The sequence below is a fragment of the Natrix helvetica genome (genome assembly GCF_964273705.1).
Source record: "Natrix helvetica genome assembly, chromosome: 5".
Lineage (NCBI taxonomy): Eukaryota > Metazoa > Chordata > Lepidosauria > Squamata > Natricidae > Natrix > Natrix helvetica.
In genome coordinates, this window is record NC_138551.1 from 12,823,338 (window position 1) to 12,842,337 (window position 19,000).

Consider the following 19,000-nt stretch of genomic DNA (forward strand, 5'->3'; position numbering starts at 1 on the left):
TGTCCGCTGCAAACGAGGAGCAATTAAATAAAAGAGTCAGAACTGTTTTGGCCAGAATCAGAGAAAAGGGTCTCCGCCTCAAAAAGGAAAAATGCCAAATTAACGTGCCTAGCGTAGAATTCCTGGGTTATAGAATCGATGGTCAGGGAATACACCCCACTTCAAAGAAAATTAAGGCGATCCAGGACGCCCCCACACCACGAAATCAGACCGAGTTGCAGGCCTTCCTCGGACTACTTAACTTCTACAGCGTTTTTCTGAGACAGAAGGCGACCGTTGCTGAGCCACTACACCGTCTACTCCAGAGGAACACACCATGGAAATGGGGACGATCCGAAGCTGCAGCTTTTGCCGGAGTAAAGCGCCTGCTCACCACAGACTCACTGTTAGTCCAATACAGCCAGACACTACCGCTGGTATTGACCTGCGATGCATCACCTTTTGGAGTCGGCGCAATCCTCAGCCACCGGATGCCCGACGGAAAAGAAGCACCCATCGCCTTCTACTCCAGGACTCTTTCATCGGCCGAGAGGAATTACAGCCAGATGGACAGGGAAGCGCTAGCTGCTGTAGCTGGAGTAAAACGTTTCCACGAATACCTCTACGACCGCGATTTTGAACTGATTACAGATCACAAACCGCTGTTGGGACTTTTGGCGGGAAACCGCCCCACTCCAGTCTCCCTTTCTCCTCGCATGACCAGGTGGACTGTTTTCCTGGCTGTGTACTCATACAAATTGATTCATCGACCGGGCTCCACTCTAGGACACGCAGACGCACTCAGCCGTTGCCCACTACCGGACCTTTTGCCAGACCCCACTCCCGAAGTACCGGTGCTGCTCATTGATTGTTTGGACTCAGGACCGGTTTCTTCCTACGATGTTGCAAGGTTCTCTACTAAGGACAGTTTAATAAAGCAAGTTCAAACTTGGGTTTGGAGGGGGTGGCCGAAGGGAAACGTGGGCCCGGAATTCAAAGTGTTTTGGTCAAAACGGGATGAACTCTCAGTGTTACAAGGTTGTTTATTGTGGGGGGATCGAGTTGTTATTCCGTATGCTTTGCGTAGGAATGTATTAGATGCTTTACATGTCGGTCATCCGGGGATTGTTAGGATGAAGGCGTTAGCAAGAAGTTACGTTTGGTGGCCAAACATGGACAAAGAAATAGAGGAATGGGTGGCCACTTGCGACCCATGCCAGGAATCGAGACCAGCACCCCCGGAAGCGCCCGCCACAGAATGGGAGAAGCCTAAATCACCCTGGTCGCGAATACACATCGACTTCGCAGGGCCATTCCAAGGTCAGACCTTCCTTATAGTTGTGGATGCATACTCGAAATGGCTAGAAGTAGTCCTAATGACTTCAACCACGGCAGAGGCAGTCATTAAGGTTCTACGGCGACTTTTCGCCACTCATGGCCTGCCCGACCTCCTGGTCTCCGATAACGGGCCCCAGTTCACGGCCATGCAATTTGAGACATATCTAGCAGGTCAGGGAATTCGGCATGCCCTCGTCGCGCCATTCCATCCGGCATCAAATGGACAGGTGGAGAGAATGGTGCGATTCGCAAAAGAGGCCCTCGCTAGGATGGGTCCAGGTGATTGGCAAACACGCATTGACCATTACCTATTGATCCAACACATTACCCCCAGCGCAACGACGGGAAGGAGCCCCGCTGAACTACTCATGGGCCGCCGTTTACGGTCTCACCTGGACCGTCTTCACCCAAATTACTCTGCCACAGCTCCCCCAGACTCTACAAGCAAAATTCGGAGTTTTAGCATAGGGGATTCAGTATACGCCCACAACTATGCAGGGGGGACATTGTGGATGCCGGCAAAGGTCATTGGCATCACGGGTCCACGATCGTATCTGTTGGAACTGGAAGATGGGCGGAACTGGAAAAGGCACATCGATCAACTTCGGGGTCGCCTAGCACACTCAGACCTTCGAACCAAGGACGAGAGCTACCTACCAACGCAAAGTCAGCCACTCGAGAGCCCCAACGCAGAGAACTACGACACCTGCGAGCCCAGGTCTGAACAAGAGATCGAGCACGAAGCAGAGCAACCCCCAAGCAACGTAACCGAGCAGACTCCGGAACGCCCTAGCCACGAAGGCACGAAACCCCCCGAACGCGAAGCAGAAAAAGCATCCGATCCTGCAACCACTTCTAACCAACCCGAACTGCGACGCTCCTCCCGAGTAAGGCAAACTCCAACATACCTAAAAGACTATGTTACTAACCGCAACGTTCCATCTAGGAGGGGAGGGGTGTTAGATATTAGCATATATCGGAGGAAGTCTCCTCTCTGGTCCGCTGCTACAGCGGGAAACAGGTATCGCTCTGATTGGTCGAGAGGCGTACCCGAGTACTATAAAAGGGGAACCCTCCGGCCACAGAGCAAGCTGGATCACTACTACTACTAATAAAGAGCTGTTAAGTCACTTCGTGTCCGCAGTCTGTTCTCTCGTTGCCCAGATCTAACAAGAACAGAACAGAATAGAATAGAATAGAATAGAATTCTTTATTGGCGAAGTGTGATTGGATACACAAGGAATTTGTCTTTGGAGCATATGCTCTCAGTGTCCATAAAAGAAAAGATACATTCAACACGAATCATAAGGTACAAAACGTAATGGTAGTCATAGGGTACAAATAAGCAATCAAGTCATATTAGGAAACAATGAATATAAACCGTGATTGATATTTATAGAATTAGCTCAATGAGATTTGGACAAACTGAAAGAGTGCTTATAATAGGACTCAGGTTGTACTGTGATATACCTGTATCTACCACCTTATTTCTGCTTGAAGCATGTTACACTCTGTAAACAAACTTTGAGAATAACTTGCTGTAATTGAACTATATAGTTTTAAGGTTCACTTAAAACTACTGCAGATGACAATTAACACAAAGCATGGAATATGCAATTAGGATATCCCTAATTTTCTCTAATTACACTGGTTTAAAAATCAAAGACTTTCAATAAGATGGGAAAGAATAGTACAAATCCTTTCTGCTCAACCTCCTTGCTGCCAAAAATCACATTCCATGACTGTGTTTATTCCATATTTATTTATTATTTGTCATTTATTTAAGTTATTTATATGGCCGCCTACTCCCACATGGCAACTCAAAGCGGCTTACAGGGATACAAAACAACATATGAAAGAAATAAAAAGAATAAAAAGGAAAATAGTAACATAATAATCTTAACCATCCCAAATTAAAGAGATAACAGCTGTATGCACACCACATGTCTGGGTATTAACTACAGATTGATTTTTATTTCTGGATGTTGAGTGACTCCAATCAACTTAATATTTGATCCAGTGGCTGTGCTTACAACCCACTTAAACCAGGTTACAGCATCAACTCATTTTCTTAGTTCTCAAAATGCATTAAACCATAGACTGAACAAATCAGCTCATTGCACATTAAACCACATACACAAACCTTGACAAAACTAGACATAGTGTGTCCTAAGTAAATTGGATCAAGTAGATTGGCAAAATCATTACCAACCATGATTAAGCAGATTGGATTAAGTGAGTCGGCTAAATCATTAGCAATCATGATTAAGTAGTTTGGATTAAGTGAGCTGCCAAAGTCCTTACCAACCATGATTAAGTAGGTTGGATTAAGTGAGTTGGCTAAATCCTTACCAACCATGATTAAGTAGGTTGGCATGATGTATAAGTTCCATGTATCAAGCCAACTCCCAGAGCAAATTAACATAGAGTAAAACAAATGCCTTGAGGAATAACTTTGGGGATTTTATAAAAGCTTTGTTTAGAAATGAGGATGGCTAGACAATCTTCAAAACCACAAAGACCTTGGCCTTCAATCTAAATTGCTAATAAGCACCTAAAAATATGTGACCTTTGTGTTGCTCTTGCAAATGCCTCTATCTTTTAAATTGCGTACTTCATAATCTCCAATGCAGAACCTTGGGTGAATATTTTGACTGGCCATGTTGCCAAGGTTAAACCAGACATGACAAACGTATTCCTGTAATAAAAAACAAAATCCCAAATTTGAGAACGCTGAAGCCCTTTCCCACCCCCAAAGAAAGCCAGTCAACACCGACCATAAGATTTAAAGCCTTCCATTGAAATAACAAGCTTTAAAATTTTTCGTTTTTGGATCATTCTCATGCCTAAGGAGATGGGTTTGAAACAGAGGTGGATTGCTCCTGGTTTGGCCCAGATTGGGAGAACCGGTAGGCTCCACCCGCCCACCCGCTTCTGTGCATGTGCAGAAGTGTTGCGCGCAAGTGCGCACAAGCAAACCAGTAGTAAAAAAATTAGAAACCCACCACTGGTTTGAAAGATTAAAAAAATATAAAGAGAAAACTGGAAGTGAAATAAAAATTATATAATTCACAGCAGAGATTTTATTAATCCTACCTTTAGTCCTAGATAATTATCTGCCTGGACATTCCTAATTAAGGCAGACACTTAAAATATGTGGAAAATGAAAGTGTTCATTAAATGTTATGAGCAACAATTGGTTCAGTTTTTCATTTTGAATCTTATCAGTGTGCTTTTATTGAATCCTTCAGTCTCCTTAACAAGGGACTGCTTTGCGCAGCCATTTTGTCATGTTACTACATTAATATAAGTCCCTGCTGAAATAGTAGGAAATCACCAGCTGACCAAATGTGAGGAAAATTATTGATAATTAAGGACTCATGGGTGGGATGGCATCCATGGACACTTTTGTGTCTCCCTCAGTGCTTCTATTGTCTTGAGATATCAGAATTAGGGTTAAAGCAAAAAAATTCATTTGGCCAGCACTCTCAAAGGACCTCAGATTTTACTTTCTTGGGCTCCAAGATCACCACAGATGGGGACTGCAGCCAAGAAAGATGCTTGCTCCTGGGGAGGAAAGCTATGGCAAATCTAGACGGCATACTAAAAAGCAGAGACATCACCCTGCCAACAAAAGTGTGTATAGTCAAGGCTATGGTTTTCCCAGTTGCAATGTATGCCTGTGAAAGTTGGACCATAAGGAAGGCTGAGCGCCAAAGAATGGAGGCCTTTGAACTATGGTGCTGGAAAAGACTCTTGCGAGTCCCTTGGACTGCAAGGTGATCAAACCAGTCAGTCCTAGAAGATATCAACCCTGACTGCTCTTTAGAAGGCCAGATCCTGAAGATGAAACTCAAATATTTTGGCCACCTAATGAGAAGGAAGGACTCACTGGAGAGGAGCCTGATGCTGGGAAAGATGAAGGGCAAAAGAAGAAGGGGACGACAGAGAATGAGTTGTCTGGATGGAGTCACCAAAGCAGTAGGAGTGAGCATAAATGGACTCCAGAGGATGGTAGAGGACAGGAAGGCCTGGAGGAACATTGTTCATAGGGTCGTGATGGGTCAGACATGACTTCACAACTAACAACAACAAGTCAAAGGACCTCAGCAAGTGGCAGTATCCTGCTGAGGTATCACTCTTAGAAGCTAAGAGAATCACCTGATTGGTATTTTCATAGGAAAATTTCCAGTGTGTTTGGTGGCTACACTGAGAAATCACAGGAGGAGAGTGGCAAACTATCTAAATACATTTTAGGACACCCATACTACGGTATTAGGTTTATCGAAGAGATTGTTTGAATTACCTTGAGCAAAGAAAAAATAATAATTAAAAGAAGAATGGTTGATTTTGATTAGTGGGGTACAAGTTAATAGAGCCCCTGAGCTGATGCCCTTATGTAAATCATTTAGTCAGGAACTTCTACAAGCTGGAAAGTATAAAAAGTAAATATGGTAATTTTTCTTGAAATATAAAAAGTAAATGTGGTAATTTTGTGGGCTATAATAAACGTAAATCATATGTGTAAACAGGGGATTCAATTAGAAAGTCACCATTCTTTCCTACAGACCATGTTTTTTCAGTCCAAACTTGAGATACAGGGATCTACCCTCCCTTGCCAACACAAATGCACACACACAGAGAGAAACACAAACATAGACACAACCACACACACACAATTAATTATCCCATGTTACCAGTGGCGGGATTCAAATTTTTTACTGTGGGTTCTGTGAGGTTGGCTTGGTGGATATGGCATGACTTGGTGGGCATGGCATGGTGGGCGTGGCAGGGGAAGGTTACTGCAAAATCCCCATTTCCTCCTGATCAGCTGGGACTCGGGAGGCAGAGAATAGATGGGGGCGGGGCCAGTCAGAGGTGGTATTTACCAGATCGCCGAACTACTCAAAATTTCCGCTACCGGTTCTCCAGAACTGGTCAGAACCTGCTGAATCCCACCTCTGATACACACACATAATTATCCCATGTTACATTTAGTTTGAATTCCACCTTAACAAAGGCAAGAGAAACTCAGCGTATTTTTTTCAAACATTGGAGTTACAAAGCATTGCGAAGGTAGTAAAATGACTCTCTTTTTTTTCACAATGGTCCTGTGTTAGTTCTTTCAACAGGTCTGGATCTCCTCGACCTCAGTGAACCTGTTTCCCAAACCCAAAGCAAAGTGAAGAAGTGGGAGAATTCCTCAAGAGGGGAAAGCTTGAAAGGATTGACCCACAGGAGAAAGACTGACAAACCAGATCTTATCTTTGTGGACACCGAACAAAAGATCCAACCACTCAAGGGTCCAGAGAAATCATTGGATTTAGGTATGTAGTTTTTATCTGCAACAGGGGCCGTGATCAGGAAGATTTATTTATTTATTTATTTTATCAGATTTATTAGTCGCCCCCTCTCCCCACAGGGACTCGGGGCGACGTACACAAGCAACGGTCTACGGACTACAAAGGAGGAGGTAAAAATAAATAAATACAATAATCAGGGAAGTTAAAACCCCAATAAGAATAAAAGTTTAAAAGCTAACATTGACAATTAAAATTAACCAAGGGGTGGAACAGTTGTCGAGATTATGCCAGGCCGGCTAGCTGAAACAGGTGGGTCTTCAGTTTACTGCGGAAGGAGCGGAGATCGGTTGTTGTCCTGATGTCTGGGGGGAGGTCGTTCCAAAGGGTGGGACCCGCCAAAGATGGTAGACAGAGCATGGCATTGCTATACATATCCACCATCTTAGGGGCAGCGATGGCCCAGTGGTTAAAGAGACTGAGCTTGTCAGCAGGAAAGCTGACCGCCCGGTTTGGAGACCCAAGGGCCACGTGACAGGGTGATCTCCCATTATCTGTCCCAGCTCTGGAAAGAGATCAAAGCTGGAGTGTCCTCTCCAGAGCAAGAGGCTGGGTCGATTAATATGGAGGATAGACTATTACCCAAGCAGCAGATACCCCCCTCTCCATGTCACTGAAATAGTCCAATGGAACGGCAGAGCCGATACGATTGTTTCCAGCTGCGTCGCAGGAGTTACCAGAACATGGTTGAACACAGTCACGAACTGCTTCCGGGACTCCGGCTCTGGATTTTGCCTCGAGGTTATACTCCTGAAGCCTTTTCCAATAGTGGATATAGCCACAAGGCAATGGAGGTTTGTAATCAGAGTTTCCCTTCTCCTAGAAGATGGTTCTGCCACTTTATCTGTCGTCAGGGCATAGAGCCTTCTTCCACCTTCAAAACCATTGACTGTCTTCGCCTGTATCCCTGGAAAGGGGCCCTTATGAGGTGCTACCAGCCGGGCGAGCTGGACCAAGGTTTTTTAAGGAGGTGTTACTCCTCCATCATTCATCTTTTGTCCTGGCTTGTGACAGGCAGAGCCTGGCTTCCCAAACATTGGGCCAAGCAGGATGGCGAGCTTCCCAGGATAATACAACCATCCTAAAAACGAACCAGTGGCCAAACTTCTGAATTTTGATCATGTGACCATGGGGATGCAGCCACGCCAAATGAAAGAAACAGAATTTTAAAAAAGTTATGATATTTACCTAGTTACTTACCAAGCGCATCTAAATTATATTAAAGTAACCAAAACATCTTTGCAATCCCCAAGGAATGTCACAACTTTTCAGCATCCCTAATGTTTGGAAATTGAAAGTTGAAAAATTTGACACACCCTACCCGAGCGCAACGGTTGTAAGTGTGAAAAAAACAGTCACAAGTCACTGTTTTCGGTGCCATCGTGACTTTGAATGGTCACTAAACAAATTGTTGTAGGTCGAGGACCACCTGTAGCCAGCCATTCTTGCTGTTGCTAAGAAAACTACAAGGCACCTATGTTGAAGAGAGTCTTCATATATGCTTTTCTTCTGAAAATTCGTTTTCTTTCCTTTTATCTAGTCAATATCCAGGCTCAACTAGAAAAATGGGATGAAGTCAAGCATCGTGGAGAAAGAGCTGGCAAAGGTTCTTCAGGTTCTGAGAGAAAATCATCCTCTTCTAAAGCGCCACCCAAAGAATTTGTGTGGTAATTTGCACTTTTTAACTTTATCTGAGGCCAGTCCTGGCATGGGATGAGATCAACCCTCTTTCTGTACCATCCTAAAAGTGAGAACAACCAGTGGAACAGAAGTTTCCTTCAGAAGTTGTGGGTGATCCATTGCTGGAGGTTTTTAAGAAGAGATTGGACAGCCACTTGTCTGAAATGGTATAGGGCAGGGGTCAAAATCTTTCGGACCTCAGGGACCACTAAATTCATTATTTTAAATCTTGCGGACCATTAATATGATCTGCCTAATGCCCAGCTGGGTGGGTGTGGCTAAGTCGTCATGTGACTGGGTGGGCGTGGTCAACTCAATGCAACTTATGTCGAGGGGCACATCTCCAGCCTCTATTCGCCACTCCTGGCCTGCCCACCTGTGCTCCTTAGGGCTCCAATAGAAAGCAGTTGTTGGAGCTAAGCAGCCACCATGAGAAAGAGTTGGCAAAGCAGCTCAGTTCAAATTGGATCTGACCGAGAAGGAGGCTCAGCAGAAGCACCTCACTGAGGACTATGAGCATAGGCTTTCCAAGCAGAGGGAAGACTTGTGGGAGTGCAAGGCCAGGTATTGGTGCCTGGAGGCTCAGCGGGCTGAGATGCAGTCCCACTGGAACAAGGCCCTCCGGTTCTTCACTACCACTGGCACTTCCCTCCAGCCTTTGCCCAAAGCCCCACACCAGGAGGCTGAAGCAGACCCCAAGTTGGAATTCCTGCCCCCCTCCTCCTGTCAAAAAGTCCCCAAAAGATGAGACTCTCTGCAGCAACACAAATGTTCATTGCATGTATCCGTCCCAGGGGGCGTAGTTTGAGGACCCCTTATTTAGTGCAATGTAAAAAAGCAAATAATTTTTTTGCAGTTCACCAAAATTTTCTCATGGACCTCCAGTGGTCCATAGACCACCAGTTGGTGACCGCCGGTATAGGGTCTCCTGCTTGAGCAGGGACTTGGATTAGAAGACTTCCAAGATCCAATGTTGCTATTCTGTTATTGTACAGATACTGGGCAACCTGTAGTTAATTCCTTAGCCATATACCATTCATAGCCTGCCATCCCACACCTGCAGCTGAGCTGACTATCATGCCTGTAAGGAGATCACCCAAACCAATGGGAAAGCAAAGAAAAGCTCAGAATAAGACATGTGTGCATTGTATAATAATACACTACAGAAAGAGAAGAGAACAAAGAGAAATGCTTGTTAGTATTTCAAGTTAAGCATGACCTGAACATAAAATGGTCAGAAAACAAAAGCCCATGGATTCTAATAATTCTTCATTCTTACTCATTCTTATAATCACTTGTATTTCAGTCACTTTGAGAATGGAGAGGTGTGTAGCTTTTCATAATCATTGGAGTTAGATGGTTCTAAAATTGGATGGATGGAAGGATGGAAGATAGGTAGGTAGGTAGGTAGGTAGGTAGATGATAGATAGATAGATAGATAGATAGATAGATAGATAGATAGATGATAGATAGATAGATAGATAGATAGATAGATAGATAGATAGATAGATACGTAGATAGATGAGAGAGATAAGAGATGATAGACGGTAATAGATGATAGATAGGTAATAGATAGATGATAGATAAGAGAGATGATGGCTAGAAAGTGGATGGATGGATGGATGGATGGATGGATGGATGGATGGATGGATGGATGGAAAATAGATATATAGATGATAGATGATAGATAGATAGATAGATAGATAGATAGATAGATAGATAGATAGATAGATAGATAGATAGATAGATAGATAGATGGGGGGATTTTGTTTAAGTCAGAAGCAGCACATGATTGTTAGGGTGTAACCAACAAGTTGGGTAGACAATATATTGCACAAGGCATGTTATATATCTTTAAGAGAGGAGATCTACTAATTAGTAGATTACAGCATATAAATTGCAGCTGATGTTCTCTCTCTCTCTCTCTTGCCTTGATGTATGATAACTGCTGTCTAACTGTTATTACTGTTGCTACTACTTACTGTGTGTAAGTTATTGGACTGTTTTTCTCTGTGTATGACTTTTTGGCTGTGTTTATGGATTTTGCTATATTCTTCAGAAAGTAAAGTTTATTTTTGTTACTTTACTATCCATTATTCAGTGTGGTTGCTTTATATATCGCACGCTGCGTATACTTTACAGGGTTGCTCTGTTATAACCTCGACCTGGGGTTCATTGCTAGTGCTTAATCGCACTAGTACCACTAACATTGGTTATGGGCCCAGGCACCCTGCCTTAATATTTTATTTTTATGCACCACTTTTGGATAGTTTATTTTTGTGAATATGGCACATGAACAGTCTGCTGCACTCTCCATGATTACCCGGTTTGATGGAACCAACTATGTTTCCTGGTCCTTGAAGTGTTCCCTACTTCTGCGTAGAGAAGGACTGTGGTCTGTGGTTCAGAACCCACCGGATGTTACAGATTGGGATCCTGCTGATGATGAGGATGCGAAGAAGATTGCGCAGTTTAACAGGGACAATGAGAGAGCTCTCTGCATTATTGGACTAACACTGAATGACCAGCAACTGGTCCATATTCGTGGCGAAGAGTCTGCTGCTAGGTGTTGGAACACATTGCGGAGAATTTATGTTCGGGACAGTGTGGGTGCTCATATTCATCTCACACGGAAACTGTTTAGAGCCCGTTTGCAAAAAGGTGGTGATATGTTGGCTCATTTAGACTTCATGAAGAAAACTTTGCAGGATTTGCAAGAAAAAGAGTTAATTTTTTCTGAGCTTCAACAGGTGTATATTATGCTATCATCGCTTGATGAAAGCTACGACTCTTTTGTTTCCTCATTGGAAGTTCTTTCACGTGATGAACTGACATTATCTGAGGTTACCGGGAGATTGCTTGAAGAGTCCAGACGAAGAGAGGATAGAGTTCAGTTCAGAGACAATCAATCACAAGAAGAAACACAGTTTTCAACTGTAAATTTTGTTAAGAAATGTTATTCTTGTGGTGGTAAGGGGCATATTGCTAAGAACTGTAAAAATAGCAAGAAAAGGAATGTTGCTAATAGTAAAAGAAAAAGCAACAATGTTACTGTAACTGTAGCTAAGGTTGATAAGGCTGTAAACCATAGTTTCTGGGTGGTTGACAGTGGCGCATCCCATTCTATAACTAAGGTTAAAGAAAGGTTTGTTACTATGAAGGCTAGCAAACAGCACATTTCCTTAGCAAACGGTTGGAAAATTAAGGCTTCAGGTGAAGGTACAGCTTATTGTCCATGTATTAATGAAAAATTGGTAATGTTATATGTACCTAAAATGAAATTTAACCTATTATCTGTAAAAGACCTTGTGAAATGTGGGTTTACAGTAACATTTAAGAATGATAGATGCATTATTGAAAAAGAAGGTAATAGTGTTATTGCCAATTTGGAGAATAATTTATTTATTCTACATGAGAACTCTTTAAATATTGCGAGTTCTGAACCTAATTATAGGAATAAACAGCCCCATGATAACTGTATACATCTACTTCATAGACGTTTAGGCCATGTAAATTTTAAAATGGTACGTCAAACTGTTATTCTATCTAATGGAATCAATTTGAAACCTTGTTCAAAATATCTTAACTGTAATGCCTGTAACCAGGCTAAAAGTAAGGTTACTCCTGCAAACCGGTTTCAAGGATTTAAGACATCTAAACCACTGGATGTAGTGTTTGCAGACCTAATTGGCCCTAAGAAACCTAGTTTAGGAGGTGCCTGCTATATACTCAGCATTATGGACCATTATTCTAGGTATGGTTTCTGTTATGTAATGAAATCAAAGGCAGAAACTTTCCAACATTTTACTAAATGGTTAAAGTTTGTTGAACGTAAGATGGATAAAAAAGTACTTTGCCTAGTCACTGATAATGGGTCTGAATTCACTAATCATAGGTTTACATCAATGTTGGAGAATGCTGGTATAGAACATAGGCGTTCTGCCCCCTACAGGCCAGAACATAATTCATTTATTGAAAGACGTGGTCAATCATTGCAGGCAATGACCAGAACTATGCTAGTTGATTCTGGTTTGTCAGAAAAGCTTTGGGGTGAGGCTATAATGTGTGCAAACCATATTCTGAACATAGTAGTTAACTCAACTACTGGTAAGATTCCTTATACTCTTTGGCATGGTAGGAAGCCTGATTTGAGTTATTTACACACATTTGGTGTCCCTGCTTGGGTGCATATTCCCTCACAGACTAGACGGAAGGATCAAAGCAGAGCTAGGAAGATGGTTTTTGTTGGGTACAATTCCAATCATAGATCGTTTAGGTTCTGGGAACCTGGAACTCGGAGAATTATGCACAGTGCTAGTGCTAAATTTTCAGAACATGTTGGTTGGGAGAAGCTAGAACAAGAGTTTCACAAGGTTTGTGATGATATAGATGTTGATCGTTTGGTTAATCACGATACACCAAATGAGCAGTTAGAGAATCAGGATAGTCCATCAATTACTCTGAAAGGGGAGGAAGATGTAGATGTAGAATCTACTCGTGAGGTGGAACAGGATGATCCTGCAAGTCCTGTATTGCCTAGGAGGTCTACTAGGGACAGGCATCCACCCGACAGATACCAAGCCAGTGCAGTATTGCAAGTTAGCATAGAACCTTCTAGTTTTGCAGAGTTAAGGCTGTATCCTGAAAAGGAAAAGAAATTGTGGAAGGCAGCTATGGAGAAGGAGTTGAAATCCTTACAGGAATTGAAGGTTTATGAAGAAGCTAAGCTCCCTTCAGGGGAGAGTGCAATTGGCTGTAGATGGGTGTTTAAAATTAAAAACGATGCTGCTGGCAATGCTATTTATAAGGCTCGTTTAGTTGCTCAAGGGTTTTCCCAAACTGAGAGGGATTACGATGAGGTTTTTGCTCCGAGCTTGAAAGCCTCTACGTTGAGGGCAGCATTGGTGTGGGCTGCTAAGTATCAGTGTAATGTTACCCATATTGATGTTGAAACAGCGTATCTGCATGCTCCATTGCAGCATACCATTTATATGAAGATGCCACCAGGTGTGGATTCTAATGGCCAGACTGGTTGTTGGAGACTTAAAAAGAGCCTTTATGGTTTAAAACAGTCCGGTTTTGAGTGGAACAGATGCATAGTAAATGAATTAAAAGCTATGGGATTTATTCCAGGTTTGGCTGATCCTTGTTTGTTTAGACGGGTGAAAAATGGTTTGATCTCGTTGTTGCTTTTGTTCACGGACGATATAGCTATTATTACTAGGTCTGAGCAGGAAGCTATTGACATTGTTTCACAATTAGAGACTAAATTTAAAATCCGGAATTTGGGTGAAATTAAGCATTATCTGGGCTTAGACGTGGTTAGAACCAGTAAAGGTTTTAAGCTGTCACAGGCTAGTAAAATTAATCATTTGCTTAAGAAATATAGCATGGAGCTATGTAAGACTGCAAAGACACCAATGGCATTGGAGTTTAAACCTGAGGTTACTGAGGGTACTGGTTTTGATAAGGGAATCTATCAATCTTTGATAGGTAGCCTAATGTACCTAAGTAATTGGTCTAGACCAGATATATCATTTAGTGTGAACCAACTGGCTAGATTCAATGATAGTCCTTCAGAGAGGCATTGGCAAGCAGCAAAGCGTGTGCTGCGTTATTTGAAGAAAACTATCCACTATGCATTGTATTTAGAACCGAATAGGGATTTAGTTTTGACTGTTTATGCTGATGCGAATTTTGCAGCTGCTATAGATAATAGGAAGTCAACTTCCGGCATAGCCTTTATGCTAGGTGGTGTACTGATTGGATGGAGGTCGATACGACAGAAACACATAAGCTTATCCACAATGGAAGCTGAGTTTTCATGTTTGTCGTTGACATGTACTGAGCTGATATATTATAAGCAGTTGCTTATAGATATGGGATTAAGTATGAATGAACCCTTTACTGTGTATGAAGATAATCAGGCAGCAATAAAAATGGCGACTAGTTTAGCTATAAAAACGAGATCGAAGTATACTGATTTGAGGTATCTTAATGTTCGACAAAGCATTAAGGAAGGCCTGTTAAAGTTGGAATATTGTTCAACTGAAGACAATTTAGCAGACAACTTCACTAAGGCACAAAGTTCAGTGAAACATACCTCATCATGTGAAGGTTATCATCTTACATTGTGAGTGGATATATTGATCTACCCAAAGGGGAGAATGTTAGGGTGTAACCAACAAGTTGGGTAGACAATATATTGCACAAGGCATGTTATATATCTTTAAGAGAGGAGATCTACTAATTAGTAGATTACAGCATATAAATTGCAGCTGATGTTCTCTCTCTCTCTCTCTTGCCTTGATGTATGATAACTGCTGTCTAACTGTTATTACTGTTGCTACTACTTACTGTGTGTAAGTTATTGGACTGTTTTTCTCTGTGTATGACTTTTTGGCTGTGTTTATGGATTTTGCTATATTCTTCAGAAAGTAAAGTTTATTTTTGTTACTTTACTATCCATTATTCAGTGTGGTTGCTTTATATATCGCACGCTGCGTATACTTTACAGGGTTGCTCTGTTATAACCTCGACCTGGGGTTCATTGCTAGTGCTTAATCGCACTAGTACCACTAACAATGATGTAAGTATTATGAATTTAGCAAATGACCAATTCACTAATCAAGACAGAAATCAGACTACTGTTGCTTTCCACATTTGCATTGAGTTTGCAGTCCTGTTATATTTACAACATGCATACCGTATTTTTCGGAGTATAAGACGCACCTTTTTTCCTCAAAAAAGAGGCTGAAAATCTGGGTGCATCTTATACATCGAATACAGCATATGTTTGCCTCCTGAAGCCCCGCCTCTTCACAAAAATGGCCGTGCATACCCTTACGAAGGCTTTCAGAGAGCTCCTGGGGGCTGGGGAGGGCAGAAATGAGCAACAAATGGGCTGGTTTTGCCCCCCAGCCCCCAGCAGCAGTCTATAAGCCTCCATAAGGCTATGCATGCAAATTTTTTGACAAAATTTTTTTGCATGCATAGCCTTATGGACTATAAGCTTGCATAGCCTTATGGACTATAAGCTTGCACTCTGCAAGCTCCCCCCCCCCCCCCAAGGCTATTCATGCCTTTTATTTGAAAAAAATGAGCCAGTTTTCGCAAAAAATGGGCCGTTTTGGGGTGGTTTGCAGTGCAAAAACTTTTTTTTCCCTTTTGGAAAGCTTTTTAACTGATTGATGAGAATTACATTGATCAAGTGCTCTGCCAGCAGAATCAAAGTCTTAGGAGCTGCAGATTGTCAGCAATTTCCTTCTCCAGCACTTGGATAAATGCACCTGGAAACATCTCCCTACCTACCTACTGTATTTCTCTCTCTCTCTCTCCCTCTATCTACCTTCCTACTCACTCTCTCTCCCTACCTACCTACTGTATTTCTCTCTCTCTCTATCCCTCTATCTATCTACCTACCTATCTACCTACTCTCTCTCTCTCTCCCTACCTACCTACTGCATTTCTCTCTCTATCCCTCTATCTACCTACCTACCCTCTCTCTCCCTACCTACCTACTGTATTTCTCTCTCTCTCTCTATCCCTCTACCTACCTACCTTCTCTCTCTCTCTCCCTACCTACCTACTGTATTTCTCTCTATCTTTCTACCTACCTACCTACCTACTCTTTCTCTCCCTACCTACCTACTGTATTTCTCTCTCTCTCTCTCCCTCCCTCTATCTACCTACCTACCTACTCTCTCTCTCTCCCTACCTACTGTATTTCTCTCTCTCTATCCCTCTATTTACCTATCTATCTACCTACCTACTCTCTCTCTCTCCCTACCTACCTACTGTATTTCTCTCTCTCTCCTTCTCTATCCCTCTATCTACCTACCTACTTTTTAAAAAATTTGCCTCTTCAAAACCTTGGTGTGTCTTATACTCCGGTGCGTCTTATACTCCGAAAAATACAGTAAATGAAGGGGAAGGACACAGTCCTCTCCTCTACCCTCACTCAAATTCTCATGCAGCTGAAGGCTGAAAATGCCTTTCTTGTATTTCTGCTATTCATTTTTTGCCCTGAATTTTGTTTACTGCGAAAGGGCTTAGGACAGGGGTGTCCAAAATTGGGAACTTTAAGACTTGTGGACTTCAACTCCCATGGCTGGCTGGGGAATTCTGGGAGTTGAAGTCCACAAGTCTTAAAGTTCCCAAGTTTGGACACCCCTGGCTTAGGACCATGATTTGGAAGTGATGTAATCAAGGCCAGTTTTGTTGGTGTTGCAGTCTGAGAATGTACAATTTTGTTCTTTTGTAGGTTGGCAGAAAACAGGTCCCAGCCTGAACTGGCCACCGGTAAAACCACATTAGAATCTATTTCAACCACGGATTTAGAATTAGCCCCCGCACCAAAGGTAAGAGGGGGCATTTATTTCAACTAGTCATGTTTTGAAGCAGGCCAAAATTGTGTATTCCAGATAACACTCATATTTTGCAAATCAATAATATTAATCCTGATAGCTGCAATGTTATGAATGCTATTAGTAATATTAATAGTAGTTGACATTCAATGTAATATTTTTTATAATGCCCTTATAAAAGCAGTCCAGGATCTTCAGGTACAACTTACAAGTGACTTAACAACTACAATTGAGCCCAAAATTTCTGCTGCTAGGGGAGACAGTTGTTATGTGAGTTTTGCCCCATTTTACAAACTTTCTTGCCACAGTTGTTCAGTTAATCATTGCAATTGCAAAGTTAGCAATTGCAAAGTTACTCCTTTTCTTATATTGTGTATTTACACGTTGTTGTTAGTTGCAAAGTCATGTCTGACCCATTGCGACCCCATGGACCACGTTCCTCCAGGCCTTCCTGTCCTCTACCATCCTCTGGAGTCCATTTAAGCTCACGCCTACTGCTTCAGTGACTCCATCCAGCCACCTCATTCTCTGTCATCCCCTTCTTCTTTTGCCCTCCATCTTTTCCAGCATTAGGCTCTTCTCCACTGAGTTCTTCCTTCTCATTATGTGATCAAAGTATTTGAGTTTCATCTTCAGGATTTGGCCTTCTAAAGAGCAGTCAGGGTTGATCTCCTCTAGGACTGACCAGAATCCTTTACGGAAGGCAAATTATACTCTTTATATTAAAGTGTAATCTCTATGCATAGGCATCATAATCTGGATAACTAGCAATAGAAACCTTTTGAGTTTAATTCCTTGGGTCTATGACAATTCACCATGGCCAGTTCACCATGGCCAGCACACCGTGGCCAACTGATCATGGCTAACTCACCACAGCCAACTTGACATGGCCAACTCAAGACAACTCATCACAGCACAAGAATGACACTAATATCAAAGAATTGGTGGAATAGAGTCATTAAGGAAAAGATGCAAAAGGAGAGAGAGATTGAAATGTGAATGGCAAAAATTAAAATAATTTTTATTTATTCAAAATAATTAAATAGAATTGTTAAAATTGTCCTGCGGTGAGTTTTCCCATAGCGAGTTGGCGTTGACGAGTTGGCTGTTGCAAGTTGGCCATAACAAATTAGCTGTGGCAAGTTGTTCAATCCCCTTTCAAGAGCAAGGATGGTTGTTCTAGCCATGTCATTTGCTGATGTATCTCCCAAGCACAACTACTTGAAAGTGCACAGAAATCATTAGGGTAGCATTTATTAAATGTTACCCTGAAGCAGGATTGATCCATTCTTCAGAACAGCCGTGAACAGGAAATATTCTGATGCTAAATCAGTCAGTCAATCAATCAAACACCGGGGTCAGTTGTTCCCATCTGGAAAAGTTCATATAAATTAATGCACGTTCAAGTATCTTGCACAAAGATTGAAGACACTTTAGAAGAAAGCGTGCCTTTTAAAAAATGTTTGATTATGTCAGATTTAACCTCTGGACTCTTGCTGAATTGTTTTTGATTTCACCAGTTGACTAATTGGCAGCTTTTAAGACCATGCATACCAGTGGTGGGATTCAAAAGTTTTTACTACCGGTTCTGTGGGCGTTGCTTGGTGGGCATGGCGTTGCTTGGTGGGCATGGCAGGGGAAGGATGCTGCAAAATCTCCATTCCCTCCCCACTCCCGGGGAAGGTTACTACAAAATATCCATTCTCCCCACACCCCACTAGCCTGCTTTCCATCTCCGTTCTCCTGTGCATGGCAACAAATGAAGATGCAGCCAATCAACTGGGTTTTGGGAGACAGCAAATAGATGGGGGCAGGGGCAGCCAGAAGTGGTATTTGCCTGTTCTCCAAACTACTCAAAATTTCTGTTACTGGTTCTCCAGAACTGATCAGAACCGGCTGAATACCATCTCTGATTGTGAAACGTCTTCAACGAAAAACAAAGAAAGTCCAGTTGCCTTTTGAAAAAAAACCACCTGTGGGACAATGTGCATGGACACATTGATAGAGGCCATTTCTAGTCACTAAATGCTTAGCAGCAGTAGAAAAACCATCTGCGTTCCAGATAGCCTTGTCTTGACATTAACGTTTATGAATATTAAACAGTCTAATGAGCCATTAAGGCCTTACTTCACATACCTGCTTATGCTCCTGTGCGCCTATTACACTGTATCACTTCTAGTGCCATCCTAATCAGCTCGGAATTGTGAAGCAGCATGCTCTAACCCACTGTTTTTCAACCTTGGCAACTTTAAGATGTGTGGACTTCAACTCCCAGAA

The 19,000-nt window shown here is 42.3% G+C and overlaps 1 protein-coding gene across 5 annotated transcripts in view; it reads left to right on the forward strand.

Moving 5' to 3' along the window:
* The window catches only part of PEX5L (peroxisomal biogenesis factor 5 like), a 218,309-nt gene that overhangs the window by 177,967 nt on the left and 21,342 nt on the right, over nt 1-19,000 (forward strand). For all 5 annotated transcript variants that reach the window (XM_081954224.1, XM_081954227.1, XM_081954228.1 and 2 more), the window contains 3 exons: nt 6,438-6,644; nt 8,218-8,344; nt 16,621-16,717. In XM_081954224.1, the coding sequence (XP_081810350.1) occupies nt 6,438-6,644; nt 8,218-8,344; nt 16,621-16,717 (431 nt within the window). The remainder of the gene's footprint in view (nt 1-6,437; nt 6,645-8,217; nt 8,345-16,620; nt 16,718-19,000) is intronic.